The sequence below is a fragment of the Giraffa tippelskirchi genome, chromosome 11, assembly GCF_054371585.1.
Source record: "Giraffa tippelskirchi isolate mGirTip1 chromosome 11, T2T-mGirTip1v1.2.pri, whole genome shotgun sequence".
In the NCBI taxonomy this organism is placed as follows: domain Eukaryota; kingdom Metazoa; phylum Chordata; class Mammalia; order Artiodactyla; family Giraffidae; genus Giraffa; species Giraffa tippelskirchi.
The window spans coordinates 19,908,164-19,925,597 of NC_137285.1; the positions used below are offsets into that span (position 1 = coordinate 19,908,164).

General features: G+C 38.1%; 1 protein-coding gene across 50 annotated transcripts in view; it reads right to left on the reverse strand.

Moving 5' to 3' along the window:
• MPHOSPH9 (M-phase phosphoprotein 9) overlaps nucleotides 1-17,434 on the reverse strand; it is a 57,303-nt gene that overhangs the window by 21,000 nt on the left and 18,869 nt on the right. For 38 of the 50 annotated variants that reach the window (XM_081540323.1, XM_081540324.1, XM_081540311.1 and 35 more), the window contains 8 exons: nucleotides 16,291-16,397; nucleotides 12,607-12,732; nucleotides 11,980-12,440; nucleotides 11,511-11,666; nucleotides 7,526-7,613; nucleotides 5,667-5,882; nucleotides 2,252-2,299; nucleotides 968-1,032 (listed from right to left, as the gene is read on the reverse strand). In XM_081540323.1, the coding sequence (XP_081396449.1) occupies nucleotides 968-1,032; nucleotides 2,252-2,299; nucleotides 5,667-5,882; nucleotides 7,526-7,613; nucleotides 11,511-11,666; nucleotides 11,980-12,440; nucleotides 12,607-12,732; nucleotides 16,291-16,397 (1,267 nt within the window). The remainder of the gene's footprint in view (nucleotides 1-967; nucleotides 1,033-2,251; nucleotides 2,300-5,666; nucleotides 5,883-7,525; nucleotides 7,614-11,510; nucleotides 11,667-11,979; nucleotides 12,441-12,606; nucleotides 12,733-16,290; nucleotides 16,398-17,434) is intronic. The other 12 variants (XM_081540310.1, XM_081540308.1, XM_081540328.1 and 9 more) reach the window with 1 other exon arrangement.

Here is a 17,434-nt window from a genome sequence, read left to right on the forward strand (position 1 = left end):
GGCTCTCACAAAGGAGGCAGCAGGCTTGCCATCCAAAGCAGACCATTAACAAGAACTTGCTTTCTGAACAACTCTCAACTTACAGGCAGCTCATCTAATTTGTGCCATGTTCAGAATAACAGCTTATCTTCAAGCTCACCAACAGAAAATAAGTACTATGGCCAATTAATTATTTTGAGCCTTATCTTTGCATTCTTTCTGTTCTTTTAAAACTTTCGAATATGTCTTTACCTCATCTTTCAAATTTAGATTCTTACCTACTCTGTTGCAGGGAAGGTTTGAGAAAGCAAGCTCTAACAGGGCTGATTGTGTATACCAATCTGATAACAAAACTATCCCCAGAATTGAATGCTTCACAGAAAAGACTTGAGCAGACAAGGAAGCTACACAGTACTTCTGGTCTTTCCGACGAGAAGTTCTTAAGAGTATGGCAAAAACTCTAAATAAGGGACATCATTAATCTCCAAACACAAAAATACACTCTGAAGCCAATCAGAAATATCTAATCATGGCCATAGGGACCATTTACACACTGTGCCTTCCCTAATGAAGCAAATCAAATCATGAATACAGTCCCCAAACCTGGTCTTTAGGAAATATAGAATCACAAAATTGGTGTGAATGCTGTTTTCTTTTTGGAGCACAAAAACAATTCAGTGAATTAGACTACTTCCTAAAATTCTTTTCAATGATTTAATATCGGGGCTTTACCTGCGCTAAGAAAATGCATAGTGTTTAAGCGCATGCACACCTTGCGGGCACAGCCACTGAGGTATCTAATTAAAATCTTTGGCTAAAACCAAATGTATTTCCAGGTGAAGGGAAGATGGGGATAAAATCTAATCTCAAAGTGCTTAAAAATCCTCAAGAAAGGGTTTTCTTGTCCATCATTTTCAGTATAGACAATATTTAAGGGCTGAAAGAAAAATTAGAGGTTTTTGCTTATTAGTAAGATAATAGGTTTTACCTTTTCAAATCAGAAATCTGAGTATGTGCATCAAGCAATTTGTTCTCAGTTATATTTAATGTATCCTATGAAAATAAAGAAAAAATTCAGATAACTGAAGACAAATATTTAGATGTATTCCTTTTAAGATTCATAATATAAAACTAATCCAAGACTACACCAAGAGAACTACAAAGAAAATTATGCAGATACTCAGCAAGTCTGGCGTCAACCAGAGAAAATACACATAACACAAAGGAAAAAATGGAGAGAGCAAACACTGGTTTAATCAAATAGCTGTGTGTAAGTCCCCTTTTTAATAAAAGTGAAGTAAAGTGAAGTCACTCAGTCATGTCTGACTCTGTAACCCCACGGACTGTAGCCTACCAGGCTCCTCCAACCATAGGATTTTCCAGGCAAGAATACTGGAGTGGGTTGCCGTTTCCTTTTCCAGTGGATCTCCCCAACCCAGGGATAGAACCCAGGTCTTCTGTGTTGCAGGCAGACGCTTTACCATCTGAGCCACCGGGGAAGCCCCATCCAAGTACTAACCAGGCCCAACCCTGCTTAGCTTTCGAGATCAGATGAGATCGGGCATGTTCAGGGTGGTATGGCCGTAGACCTCCTTTTTATTAAATAAAGCCTATTATGCTTTGCTTGATTAGAAACAATCAGTGTCGAAATTAACATTTTTAAACATAAACTGACTGAAACCTCAATAAATGGAAAAACTAAAACCTGTAATGATGAGATTTCAGCTGTAACGACTAGCACCTGAAACCCCAGACATCCTGGCTACCAAGCGGTGCTGGCCTTTTCACTAACCTTGGATAATCACAACCCTGCATTTTATGCAACAGAATTACTTGAAACTCACTTACTTATTGTAGAGTTTCAGTGAATTAGAATATGTAGATCCCAAACAGAGTTTTAATTATAAGAATTCAAACACAGGTTACTCAACCCCACAAAAAGCTACTGTTTTGCAATACAAAACTTTATATCTAAATAGTATTAATTATGTGCATTTGCATGGTATTTTATACTCTTCTAAAAATTTCACCTCATCTCAAATGAAATAACCATTCAATAAATATTTTTTTAAATTAACAAATTTAACAAACTTGTGAGTTCAAGGGCAGATATTTGAAAATAAGGATACTGACACAGAGAGGATAAGTCTAGTTCAAATAGCCAGATGAGCACAAAAGAGGGGAGAAAAAAGGGGGACAGTCAGATCTCCTGACTTCCAAACTGATGCATCTGCCCCACAGGAAGTTCAGAACATGAATCATTGGCCATTACCTTTACTCTTTCGTGTTCTTTTCCAAGGGACTCATACTCTCCTAAAAGCTACAAGGAAAAACAAAAGAATTGAATCACAAGATTAAATATTATAACATCAACTGAGTCTATAAAAACCTATAAAATCACTGCCCATACTCTGCAAAGATGCTAGTGTCATGAAAGGACAATGTTAACACATTGTTTCGGATTAAAGGCAACTAAAAAAATAAGAAAAAAACAAAAAAAGGAAAAAAAGAGATGAGTGAGGGAATTCCCTGGTGGTTCAGTGGTTAGGCCTCCCACAAGCTGCACAGTGTGGCCAAAAATAAACAGTCACACGAGGGGAGCAGCGATCATGTTAGAAGGCACAGGTCTATAAAATAGTCTGTGATCTTCAAAGGGTTTGCAGGTTATAAAAGAAAAACAAAAACTGAGGAACTGCTCCAGATTAAAGGAGATAAAAGAGATATGACAACTTAATGCAATATGTAGTCTTGGATCAGATCCTGAATAAGGGAAAAGAGACTTTCTTCTGGTATAACTAACATTTATAGCATAATTCACAAAAATTGAATGAAGCGTATAAATTAAATAAGAGTACTGTACAGGGAAACACAGTTTTTTGAGGCAGAAGCCCAGTGTGTCTCCCTTTGCCTGCCACAGCTATCCTTTTCTACTTCACTCCCTCAAAAGATTACTGTACTAATGTTAATTTCCTAATTTTGCTACAGTTATATAAAAGACTGTCTTTGTTCTTAAGGAATATACCTCAAAGTCTTTAGAGATAAAGGTGCATTTTATCTCTAACTTACTCTCAAATAGCTTAGAAAAAATTTTTTTCAATCATTTAACTACATGTGGACAGAATGATAAAACACATAAGATGTTATTCAGAATCTAGGTGAAGGGTATATGGAAATTCTTTATACAACTTTTGCAACTTTTTGTAAGTCTGATGTTACGTTAAAATAAAAAGTACACGAAATTTTAAAAACCAGGAGCTCATGTACTCACACACACTAAAATTATACTATCAATACATTAAATAAGAACAATAATAACCGAACAATACAAAGTTCTAATAAAATACGGCACACTGAACAGTGTTCATACGCATGCCCTCCTGAAACTTTACTAAAATGACTGTAAAAGAATAAAAAAACATAGTGCTTGGTAATATGATATGCTGAAAATGATACTTTACTTCTGTGATTTTCCTCCTAATAACCCCCACTCTAATGATGAGAAAAACATCAGTCAACTCTCAAGGGACATCCTGCAAAACACCTGTCTAGTCCTCCTCAAAACTGTCAAGGTCATGGAAAAGGAGGAATGTCTAAGAAAATGTCACAGCCAAGAGGAGCCTATGGAGATGTGATGGCTAAATGTAACCTGGTCTCCTGGAGGGAGTCCTGGAGCAGAAAAGGAACATTAGGAAGAAAACAAGGAAATCTAAATAAACTGTTGCATTTATTTAATAATAATGCATCAAAATGTTCATCAATTGTGGCCAAGGTACCATACAAATGCAAGCTGCCAAAAACAGGGGAAATGGTGTGGGGCACATGGGGACACTCTGTTTCCTCAGTTTTTCTGTAATTCTAACTATTCCAAAAAATAAAAGTTTTTTTTTTTTTCAGTGTAAAGTGGGGTTGTAACTATAAACGTTTTCAGATATGGAAGGCCTCAAAATTTGTCTCATGCTTCTTTTTCTCAGGAGATGTACACTAGCAAAACAGAAGATGTAAAACCTACACAAAATGACAGATGCAGTACAGAAAAGAAGACAGACAAACTCCCAGGATGATGACAAAGGCAAGCCCTACAAATCTGTGTATCAAACCTCAGAGCAATCAGCTCAGACTGAAGCAAGGATACTAGGGAGACAGGCAAGGGGAAAGGAAGTGCTATGCATGTTAAAAAAAAAAAAAAAACTAAGCAGATTAAAAATAAGGCAATTACTAAATTGAGGAAAAATATAATAAAAGTTGTAAGAGAAAGGAGATAAAATCAATGAACACTGCAGCTTAGCTCTGAAAAATATTTATATAGACATAAGAAATACTGAATTCTAATCCACCTATAAATAATAGATTGTATTTAAAATCTAAGATACCACTGATCAGAAATCATACTACTTAACCACTGATCAGAATTCATACTATCTAACAGCTGATCAGAAATCATACTATTTAATATTATTTACTAAAATACTGAGAGAGGGCTTCCCTGGTGGTCCAGTGGTTAAGAATCTGCCTTGCAATGAAGGGAACACCGGTTCAATTCCTGGTCCGGGAAGATCCCACATGCCACGTGGCAGCTAAGCCTGAGTGCCACAACTACTGAGCCTGCACTCCAGAGCCCGAGAGCTGCAACTATTAAACTCTGCACGATGCAAGAAGAGAGGCCACCGCAATGAGACGCCCATACACCGCAAGTAGAGAGTAGCCCTCACTCTCCACAACTAGAGAAAGCCCACGCAGCAGTGAAGACCCAGCAGTCATAAAATGCTAAGACGAAAAAACGCTCCAAATTAAAATAAGACACTATAGTGTAAAAATGTATTCCAATTTCAGAGTTGTTCAAATGTAAAAAATAAGCTTCTTAGAATCAATTTAATCACACTGGAAAGAGAGGGACAAGTGTTTGGGAGCCTGTGGTGTAAGAAAGCTAAACTGTCATGATCTTGCACCGAAGGAAGTCACTATATAACGTCTGAGACTGACAGGTAAAAGAAAAGAGCAATGTAAGTTTATTATTTAGAAACAGGGAGCAAAATTTTAGAAGAAATAACTAAAAGGGCTGAAAATAACGACCTCTAGGATAGAGGATTACAAGTTAGGAAGAGGTAGAGAAGACTGCTGTTTCTCATTTGAAATTTGACCATTTAAACCATTTATATGTATTATCTTCATGAAAATAAACGTTAAAAAACAAAACAGCAAGAATCAAATCTAAAGCTACCAGAGAGAAAATTTCAACATTTGGAAATACTTTCAGATTTTTTATATACTGTAACAAAAATATTAATAAAAACTTAAACCGAAAAAACCTGAAACTTAATCCATCTTTAATGTGATACAATTCTAAATTTTAAGTGAAATTAAATCAAAATGAAAAATTCTATCAAGCCTCTTCTAAATCTGGTTCATTTTACCTTCCAGACACACAGATGTTGATTTAAGACCACTCAAAAGCTGCCTGGCTAGAGACGGAAAGGCGTGGGAGTGACACCATAGTTCTGAAAGCCCTGACTTCCTGTTTTAAGATAAGACCCAACCGACTCGACCAGAAAGGTATATGGATATTTGCAGCAACAGCAAAGTCATGTAAAGCGAAAACGTGAAAAATGTCATAACAGCTTGTAAGACTACAAAACCTGAATCTACTTTTAGCCAACCACAGAACTGAGTTATCGTTACTTGTCACTTACATCTTGAAACATTTTGTTTTCTTGTTTTAGTCTTGCTTCTTTATCATCTGAGAGTTTGTAAGCATTCTCAAATGCCTCTTCCAAATCCTGAAGTCTAGATTTCAGTCGAATAATGGTATTGTCTTTTTCTTTATTACTTGTTCTCATTTCTTCAATTCGTTCCTGCAGAATTTTGGAGGCACTGCTGGCTGCGTTGAAGCGTTCTCTGAAATCACTCTACAAAACAAAGACACGGATAATACGTTGTTTTCAATAATAATAATTTTTAAAAGAACAGAGGTCTCAATAGCAGCTAATAAACTGTGGACACTAAAATATAAAAACATATAAATGGAAATGAACACATTGGACATTCTGTTATATCCTAGGAATGGAGACTAAAAAGGATTACCCTACAGAATAATACACAGAAAACCACTAAGGCATTCTAGTTCCAGGACTCACCTACAGACCACTTTAAAGAGGGAAAAATCACGATGACTATCAGGAAACTGATTCTGAGAGCAAAACTGGAATTTTTTGCTTCACATTAATATTTATAGGGGGGAAAAAAAGCATTTCTTACCATATTGCCTCATAATGAAAATAAAAGAAAATTTAAAATGCATCTGATCGGTTAATATTCATTCAACAATCATTAATTGCAAATCCACCAGGCATCAGGTTACTAGGGTGCTAGAAATATAAGATTAACAGAAACATCCCTGACTTCATGAATTTTATAGTTTAGGAGGTGCACATGCTCAGTCACTCAGTTGTGTCTGACTCTTTGCAACTCTATAGACTGTAGCTGCCAGGCTCCTCTGTCCATAGGATTTTCCAGGCAAGAATACAGAAGTGGGTTGCCATTTCCTCCTCCGGGGATCTTTCTGACCCAGGAGATCAAACCCACATCTCCTGCATTGGCAGGCAAATTCCTTACCACTTAGCCAAATAGGAAGCCACAGTTTAGGAGGAGACAAAGATAACTAAATAAACATCAAAGACACAGAAATAATGTCTAGAATATAACTGGCATTTTCCAGCAAAACATTGTTTGTAAAATTACACACAGAAGAATAAAACTTGGCAGTGCATGGCGGGGGGAGTTATTTAAGAGGAAAAGGTTAAGCACTACTACTTACATATCTAAGAAAACTGAAAATATGTCCATATAAAATCTTACATACACATGTTCTCAGCACTGTCATTTATAATAGCCAAAAAGTGAAAATAACCCACCTATCATCTGATGGATAGATACACAAAATGTGGCATAGCCATACCACAGAGTACCATTCAACTATGAAACAGTGACATACTGGCCCATGCTACCCTATGGATAAACCTTGAAAACCTGATGCTAAGTGAAAGCAGCCAGACACACAAGGTCACATATGATGTGATTCCATCTACACCAAATACCAGAAGAGGTAAACTCATAGAAACAGAAAGCAGAGTAGTGGCTGCTTATGGCTGAAAAGAGTGTGTATGTGAATGGCGGGGATGGCTAAAGGGGTTCGGGATTTCTTTTTAAGGCAGAAAAAACTTCTAAAATTAATTATGGTGATAGATGCATAAATTTGTGAATATACTAGAAACCACTGAATTGTACACTTTAAAAGCATGAGTTTTTATAATGTCCAAATTATATCCCAATTAAAAAATAAAAATTTTAAAGGGTAAAATTTGTAGTTATCATATGAAGCCAGCAGCATTCAAAACGTAATCTTAACAAGAAATCCTAAAGGAGAAGACAAGCAACATATAATGCTTTTATAAAAATATTCATTTGTCTCTAAAGTTCAATTAATAAAAAAGCTTACATTTTTAAACATCTAGCCACTAGAACAACAACAAAAAATACCATACTTACTTACCACTTCTCTTTCCAGTAAGTTATTCTTATTTTCAAGTGTTCTCACACGACTAGTAGCTTCATTCAGAGCACTCTCTAACTGACCACATCTAAAAAAACATATATTGAAACAAAACAATCAAAAGCAATATCCTTTCTCTTAAAAGTATTATAAAAATCTGGTTCGCTAATATATTACATAAAACATATTTTCCAATGTTAGCCAAGACTAAGGATGCCATTTTAGTAAAATATATCCCAATGAACCTGATATTATAGCATTCAGGGAATATTAAAAATGATATGAAAAAAATCTCTAAGAATTATTAGGAGAAAAAAGCAAGATATGAGCAGGTTTTTGTATATTCAGATTCACAGCAGCATAATTCACAATAGCCAAAAGATGGAAGCAATTTAAGTGTATACCAAGGTGTGTGTGTGTGTGTGTGTGTGTGTGTGTGTGTGTGTGTGTGTGTGTGTGTGTGTGTGTGTGTGTGTGTGTGTGTGTGTGTGTGTGTGTACATGCAATGGAGTATTATTCAGGCTTAAAAAGGAAGGAAAACTCTGACACATGCTAGAACATGGATGAACCTCAAGGACACAGTATGCTGAGTGAAATAAACCAGACACAAAAGGACAAATACTGTGATTCCATTTATACAAGGTACCCAGAAGCATCAAATTAATAGAGACAAAGTAGAATGATGGTTGCTGGGGCTGGAGGGAGGGGGTCATGGGGAGTTAATTGTTTAATGAGTACAGACTGACAGATTTTCAGGCTAAAACAAGTTCTGGAAATGGATACTGGTGATGGTAGCACAATGGGAAGGCACAAAGCCAGTGAACTGTACACTTAACATCCAACATATAGACTGCATAAAACAGCTTGATCTTTGTCATGGAAAAAATTTATATATGCATATACATTTTGATTTCTAAAAGGATGCAAAAAATTAAGTCTAGGATGTGAGAACAGAAGATGGGATAGAAAGACTTCATATTATATCCTTCTATATTATTTCAAATTAGCATGAATGTCATTATTCTTATAATGAAGGACTTTCTTTGTAAAGCTAATTATCACAGGACCTGAAAATAACAAAATACATGGAAGAATTCGGTTACCATTTTGACTCAGTGTTTAATGATGTATTGTGAATAACAGCTAGTATTTATTGGGCACTGGCTACATACCCAGTCTATGTTAAGCACTTTGCATTCATCCTCACAATCCTGTGAGTCAGGATTGCCATCATTCCCATTTTACAAATGTGAATACAGAGACAGAGAAGTCAAGTTCCTCCTGGGCCACACTAGGATTCTGAGCAAGGCAGTCTGGCTCCAGAGTTCAGGTTCCTATCCACTATGCATCGATAACCTCAGATACGCAGATACCACCACCCTAAATGACAGAAAGCAAAGAGAAACTAAAGAGCCTCTTGATGAAGGTGAAAGAGGAGCGTGAAAAAGCTGGCTTAAAACTCAACGTTCAAAAAACTAAGATCACAGTATCCGGTCCCATCACTTCATGGCAAATAAATGGGGAAACAATGGAAACAGTGACAGACTTTATTTTCTTGGGCTCCAAAATGTGCAGACAGTGACTGCAGACATGAAGTAAAAAGACACTTGCTTCTTGGAAGAAAAGCTGTGACAAACCTAGAAAACCTATTAAAAAGCAAAGACATTACTTTGCCAACAAAGGTCCATCTAGTCAAAGCTATGGTTTTTCCATTAGTCATGTACAGATGTGAGAGTTGGAGCATAAAGAAGGCTGAGGGCCAAGAATTGATGCTTTTGAACTGCGGTGTTGGAGAAGACAGAAAGGAGATCAAACCAGTCAATCCTAAAGGAAATAAATCCCAAAAATTCATTGGAAGGACTGATGCTGAAGCTGAAATTCCAATACTTTGGCCACCTGATACAAAGAGCTGACTCACTGGAAAAGACCCTGATGCTGGGAAAGACTGAAGGCAGGAGGAGAAGGGGAGGACAGAGGATGAGATGGTTGGATGGCATCACCAACTCAACGGACATGAGTCTGAGCAAACTCCAGGAGATAGTGAAGGACAGGGAAGCCCGGCATGCTGCAGTCCATGGGGTCGCCAAGAGTCAACACAACTGAGCGACTGAACAACAACAAAAGCATCAAAGCTTTGCAGAAATGAAATACTGATAAACCTGTTGATGTTGAAATACTGATAAAACTGATAATATAGTTCACTGAATAGTCAACTGTATGTGTGCTGTTATTTTTCTGTTTTAATTACCACACTGATCCTGGTATGCCAAAGATCTCACCCCCTAAGTTACAACTGTGTGACAAGTGTTAATGGCCCCAACTGGAGCTCCCAATTTGCAATTTTAAAGTTTGAAAAAAACTGCTGCGTACACTGCCAACATAATTATTCATTTTTGTCTTAGGTAAATTATTTCTCTCTAAATAACTTCAGGCCAAACCAAATCCTTTGGGGGTAGTGGAAGGGGACAAAAATGCATTGCTCTTCATTTGCATGTTACAGGCACACTGACTCTAGTGCCGTAGACTGCTGTTGTTATTAACACTTTCATTTATGTAAGACACTGACTTCCAGTCTGCTCCTCCATTCTCTCATGACTCTGAAGGAAGGGTTCCAGACATAAAAATATTTTAACTAGTTCCCCTTTACTTTGTGCCTTCTTTGGCACCTTTTCTTTGTCCTGATAAGGCCTACTGGTCGCTTCTGTCAGGCCTCTGATTTCCAACAGGAAGTACCTGTGGTCATTTGTGCCTTCCTAAAAAAACAAAAACAAAAACAAAAACACAAGAGCCAACTTCCCTAGCCTGCTATCTACTCTTTTCTTTTCATCCTAGAAAACCTAAAACTAGCTTTTTTTCCCCCTTCCTCTTTTCAAACTACTTCTCTCTGCCACTGGACCCCATCCCCACCACCAACAGCAAAATGGAAGCAATAGAAATGACCAGGATTAAGACAGCATGTTAACTGCCACAGCAACCACACACTGGTATAAAAACTAGTTTTACTCGAATTCTGCAAGTTAGACTGCTAACTGGACCAGAAGATTTCAGCTCCCTCATAATTATTCTCAAGGAGCTTTGTCTTCTTTGCCCTAAAGAAGGATTATTTGCTGTCATCTAGACCCTATCAGTTTTCTTTTCTTTTTTAAAAAAAAATTTTATTTACTTGTTTTTGGTTGTGCTCTTTGTTGCTATGTGGGTTTTCCTCTAGTTATGACAAGCCAGGGCTACTCTTCGGTTGCGAAGCATGGGCTCTAGGCACAAGGGCTTCAGTAGTTGCGGCTCCTGGGCTCTGGAGCACAGGATCAATAGCTGTAGCACAAGGGCTTATGGCTTAGTTGCTCCTCAGCATGTGGGATCTTCCTGGATCAGGGATTGTACCTGTTGTCTTCTGCATTGGCAGGTGGGTTCTTTACCAGTGAGCCACCAGGGAGGCCACCCTTCAGTTTCCACTCTGTTTAATTTCATTTGTAAAGTATGTTGCAAGGTATGCTGTTATTAATACTAGTATCTCTAAACTAAGGGGAAAGCTGTTCTTAACATAAGACCATGCTCCCGGGTGCCTACGGTTTTTTTATTTTTTTTATTTTTTCTACGTTTTTTTAAAATGAGATAATTATTTCCACAGGTGCATGAGTGGCTAGGTTAAAGCTATGCATATCTGGGTAAGAAAAAAGGACATCAGTCACAGACTTATTAGGAAATAAGTATACAGGACAAAACGACATTCCTTTACATATACAAAATCTGCTCAACCGTCTCAGTACTTTGCCCACATGAAACAAATGTCATCAATTTTCAGTGTTTTGTAAGAGGATGGCTCAAATATTTAAAAATAATTACTTAGGCAAACATGTTTCTCTGAAAAATTTCAAATCAAAAGTACATGTTTTAAAGTGTTTTATCATCACAATATATTATGCTTTGGGAAAAATAATATATCCAAATTGGAGAAACACTAACTTCACAGTTAAATTCCAAGTTTTACCTGTCTACAAGAATTTGATTGGTTTTCTTCCAGTCTTCAGCTGCAGAAATTTCTTTTTCCTCCAGTTTCTGTTTCAAACTATTTATTTCTGACTCATAGTAAGCTCGAAGGTCTGCTATGTGTCGAGCATGCTTTTCCTTCAGGTTCTGCCTAATCCTGTTGGTGAGAGGAAAAAATACTTAGAAAGCATCTCTCCTCACCCTCTCAATAGGAAAAAACAAGAACACAATCATTCTCATAAATCAAAAATATAGCCTTTTCCCTTTATACACCTATAGAAAATAATGAGATTAATCTACAAGTTGACAGCTATTAATAATGAAGCAAAAAAAGATTATTTTTTAGACAGTCTACCTTAATTATTTTAATTTTTATGTACTACTGAAGTTCAATAAAAACCATTTTCATCATTTAAGCAGACATTAGAGAACATCTATTAACAGTACAAGCCATTCCCAGAAGTACATACTTAGACAACACCACAGGATCCTCCAGGGAAGTCAGTGAAATGCATTCTGGGACACCATTGGCTGTACCTGGAAGCTGGGACTGACTGACTGAGACAGGCGGTCCCAGGACAGGGTTTTCTTCATCTACAGTGCTGACTGAGATGTCATTACTACCAACAGTATATACTGAAGGAAACATGGAACTGGTCCTACTCTCATTTCGGAATGCATGATTTTTCCAAGAGTCCACTGGCGAAACTTTTGCATCTGTAGGATATTTTGGGAAACCAGATAACTGAGAAGTGATATGACTTGCTTGTGAAAACAAGTCTATGTCAGAGTGACTAGAGAGACTAGGTTCTAGAACAGAGTCCGGTGAAAAGGATATTCTGTCATCAAGAGCATTCAAAAAGCCATGTGGTTGAATCCCTGAAATCTGCTGATTTGACTTCATGTGTAACGTTGGGTCCAGAGTCAGTACCTAGAAATACGACAGAGAACAGTAAGCTTTCGCTCTCTCCACGCAGGTTTTTTTGTTTGTTTGTTTAAGTGAGTAGGCTTAGATCTCCTAGGGAAAAGAAGCTCAAGATGCGAGTTAAAGTCATGAAGCATCTTTTATTTTCATTCAGTAGTGCTGACAACTTTACCTCTGGTGGATGATTTGGGTTGGAAGCAGAAGTGAGATTCCTCTCAGGTAACTGCTTGTTTTCCCTTTGTTTTTTATGATAAATATCCTTCAGTGATGGTGGCTTCATCTCATTACTAGTATTAGACTTAAAGATATGAAACAAAATTATTCAAATATTATCAATGAATCAATGATGAAAAAAGTTTACTTTCCTGATATCAAGATCAGCACCATAAAAAGGTTTTTTGAAAAATTTAAAATAAACCAAGATGCTAGACCATCAGATTTGTAATAAGAGTTTGGAAGTCATTCCCCATTACCTATTACCTCAGGAAAAAAATTTCGTCTTTTCTAACCATAAATATTAACCGGATAATTTAAACCTAAGATATTTAAAACCCTAAGAACACTTTCAAAGAATAAAATCCGTGGTAATCTCCTTACTTAAAATAAGAACCAAGTTCTGAAGAAAAGACTTCATAATGAGTGAATGAAGTGGGACAAGAAAACTTCCAGCCAGATTAATTTCCTGTGACTTGAAGGGACAGGTGTCAAGAGTGGAGTTGCCTAGCTCTGTAGTTACATTCATGTTTAAGAGTTGGCAGTGCCAACTCCCTGGTGCCTCAGCTCGTAAAGAATCCACCTGCAACGTGGGAAACCTGGGTTTGATCCCTGGGTTGGGAAGATCCCCTGGAGGAGAGCATGGCAACCCACTCCACGAGTCTTGCCTGGAGAATCTCCATGGACAGAGGAGCCTGGCGGGTTACAGTCCACGGGATCGCAAAGAGTCAGACACAGCTGAGCGACTAAGCACAGCACACCACAGACAACAAGAAGTGCTAAGAAAGAAGCTACCCAATGCAAATAAGACCTCCTTTAAATTAGTTATAAAAAGAAGAAGATACAATCCTAACTTCCACAACTGAAATCAGGGCTTTGCTACACTGGAAGTGTTACAAAGAGGCCTAAGCTCCAAATAGTAACACACCGGGCCTAGCTTGTCTCAAGATGGGACTTATTGTAGGTCATGACAGGGTACCATTTAACTCTGGGCCTCAAATTTAAACTGTGGACATTCTCTCAAATGATATTACAGATTCAGTGAGAGATACATTGAAAGCACTGAAAGAACACATTCATCATACAGCTTTAAACTTTTAAACTGTCCCATTTCCATATACTACAAAGACTGCAGAGCACCATGAATTAATATTTTTTAATAAACCCTTAACTAGCTTGTGAAAAAGACAATTATACTTTGTGTGTATGCATTAAAGGCATTAATTTGTTAAATGTAAACTTTTAAAATCAACGATTTCTATAACCCCACTTTGAAATTTTACTTTTATATATCTACAACCTAGAAGCCTACGCTGAGCAGTTCTTCAGCTCTGGCTATAGCCTGAGGAATCCTACCCCGGGGGGCCTGGGTGAAGAGTTACAACTGTTCTATCTAGAGCTCTGCTACTGCTGCTGCTAAGTCGCTTCAGTCGTGTCCGACTCTGTGCGACCCCACAGACGGCAGCCCACCAGGCTCCCCTGTCCCCGGGATTCTCCAGGCAAGAATACTGGAGTGGGTTGCCATTTCCTTCTCCAGTGCGTGAAAGGGAAAAGTGAAAGTGAAGCCGCTCAGTCATGTCCGACTCTTAGCAACCCCATGGACTGTAGCCTACCAGGCTCCTCTGTCCATGGGATTTTCCAGGCAAGAGTACTGGAGTGGGATGCCATTGCCTTCTCCTATTTAGAGCTCATAGTAATACAAAGTGAATTTTTCCACCCTGGAAAAAAAGGGTGAAGGGATGGATGGACAGAGAGATGGGTAAATGAATGAATGGATCAAAACCAGCATATTAGAGAAACATTCGGAAAGTAGCCCTAAGTTGGTGCTTCCCTGCTGGCTCAGTGGTAAAGAATCTGCCTGTTGATACAGGAGATGCAAGAGACGTGGGTTCGATCCCCGGGTTGGGAAGATCCCCTCAAGAAGGAAATGGCAACCCACTTCAGTATTCTCACCTATAAAATCCCATGGACAGAGGAGCCTGGCAGGCTAGTCTGTGGGGTCACAAAGAGTCAGACATGGCTCTGAGCACAAACAGCCCTAGATGAGGGACTGCTTCTTTTTTTGCCATGCTACAAGGCTTGTGGGATCTTAGTTCCCCAACCAGGGATTGAACCAAGGTCCTCAGGAGTAAAAGCATGGAGTCCCAACCACTGGACCACCAGGGAACTCCCGTTTCACTACTTTTACAATTTCTCTTGTCATATTTTAACATCTCTGAACGGAGGATGCCTCTTATAATTAATAGTATCCTACAAATGCCTTTGGTCAAGTAGTAGCTGTGACATAATTGTCACTGGCTGCTCATAAGCAAATAAAAAAGCCTTCAAAATTGGCCAAACAGGTGTCAGCTGCTTGGAAGAAAATCCTAGTGGCTTGAGCCTGTGTTGGAATCCCCGAGAACCAATATTTAAGGGACAGTGAATCAGCTGCTTAAGCAACATTCCCCATCTGAGGGTCAAATACAGGTCAGTCCTACATAACTACTAAGCCAGGTAAAAATTCAGCACCAAGGCTTTTCATTCTCTTTTAAAGAAATGTAAAGTCACCAATGCTCTTAGTGGCCCAAGGGAAATGGAGTATGGAAAACACAGACACCAGCACTGACTTAAGAGAAGAGTGTGAGGAGTAAGCCCTTGGAGGTAAAGACGTTTCAACCAATTTACTTCACTTACATTTTTCATTAAGTATGTATGAGAAATAGATGATAAAAATATGTTTAAGTCTATAAAACATAAATTCTAAGGGATAAGAAAGCACTGCATCAGTCTAATTGATGGATTTTTTTTTTTTTCTTGGTAGACTAGGAAGCAGGAAGTCTTAAAACTGATGGGAACTTTATATTTTGAGTCAACAAAACAGAGTTCATTTACAGATGTCAGAGATCAAGAAAACACATACAGTGAGCCTGTAATTGAAAAGCCCACTGCGTCTCCCAGAACCCTCAGTCTCACTTCCCCAGCCCTTCCTTCTTTGTGTTTATCTGTCTCTTTTACTCCTTTCCTGAAGGATGGAGTGCTGGTTTCCACCCTCTCTGGGACTCAGATGTCCACAAATACGCTGGTCCCATGTTGTCCTGTCCATCTACGCCTGTCACTTGTGTTTACAGCTCTCCTGGTTACTTTAATAGTATCTCTCCTTTCCTCCAACTTATTTTCTCATCCCCTGATCTAAGCACAGAAGAGAGAGATATATATATCGATATACACATACTGGATATTTTTATTTCTTTGCTATGAAGTCAATAAAGTATTTACATTCCTTGCGCAAAGAAAATCAATACAGTAACTTAATTATGACAAAATGGATCAGTGGGAGGTTATAACAGAGTAGAAAATCAAAATCAGGTCTGGGAACGGGAAAAGAAGTTTATCTGTGTACTTACTACATTTAAAATAGTGGACACAAAACCATGTCATTTAATTTCACATGACACTGGGCATTTTTAATTTCATTTTAAAGTAACTTTCCTAAGATCACACAGGCAATGAATGACAGAAACCAAATTTGAAAGTAGGTGGGTATGATTTAAAGCCCATGCCTTTTTTCTGTATATCAGAAATTGAAAAATACAAAATTTATAAATGAAACAATATACAATTGTATAACACAAATATACATGTGCGTCACGTGTTACTAAATTACCTGGCTTGGTGATATATCCGTGGAGGAGGCTGGTGCAAATGCCTTCTCTAAAGTCTCAGGCAAAGAGTGATACATGTCCTTCTCCTCCAGTTTCCAGTAAGTCAGTCCTAATGTGAAAAAATACACAGAATAGATAAGGGTGAGGAAAAAGAATAATAGTGCTTTCTAGAACAACTTATTTCTACCTAAAGAAAATAAAATATGAGAGGTTTTGGCTACCTGGATACAGGAAATTGAATTTAGAAGGGAAAAAATTTCACTTAAATGTCTTGCCATGTAGGAGTCCTAACTTAATGACTCAAATATTTTAAACTGAATGATAAAATAAATATTTAAGACTTTTTTTTGATGTGGACCATTTTCAAAGTCTTTATTGGTTATAATATTGTTTATGTTTTGGTTTTTTGGACATGAGGCATGTGGGATCAGCTCCCTGACCAGGGATTGAACCTGCACCCCTGCATTGGAAGGTGAAATTTGAACTGCTGGATTGCCAGGGAAGTCACTAAAATAAATATATTTTTTAAAAAGACAACAATTTCTTTATGCAAAGTACAGACTTACACAGGAGCAATGAAAGAACTCAATGATTCAAATACTTACTGAGCATTTACTATGCCAGCTGTGGGGAGAAGGCAACAAGACTACAGTATATACAGTATGTCAGAAGATGCCCAGCACTCTCCTCTGGAGAAATTTAAAAACTGGGTGTAAGGGAGGATGCAGTGTGTGTGGAAGGGAGGACAGGCGCTCTTATTGAATAGGATGGTTGAGGTTGGCTGTGCTAGCCATGTATGAGGAGGTTCCCCCATAAGAAGTGAGGAGAACATTCCACGTACAGGAAGCAGCCAAACAAAAGCCTTAAAATGAGAACTCATCTGATATATTTGAGCAAACAGCCTCCCTGCTAAATCAGAGAAAGGGGGAGACTAGCAGACAGTGAGGTCCAACAACAGGGCTAGATGTCTGCAGGCCTGTGGGAATAAGGACAAACTCTGGGTTCTTTTTCTGAACACAGCAGACCCATCGCAGGGTTTATCCAGAGGAGTCACGTGATCGGACCGGTCCTTACAAAGGATTGCACTGGCTACAGTGCTGAGAGCAGATGGAAGGTGCAAGGTAAAAGCAGGGCGGCTGGTCAGGA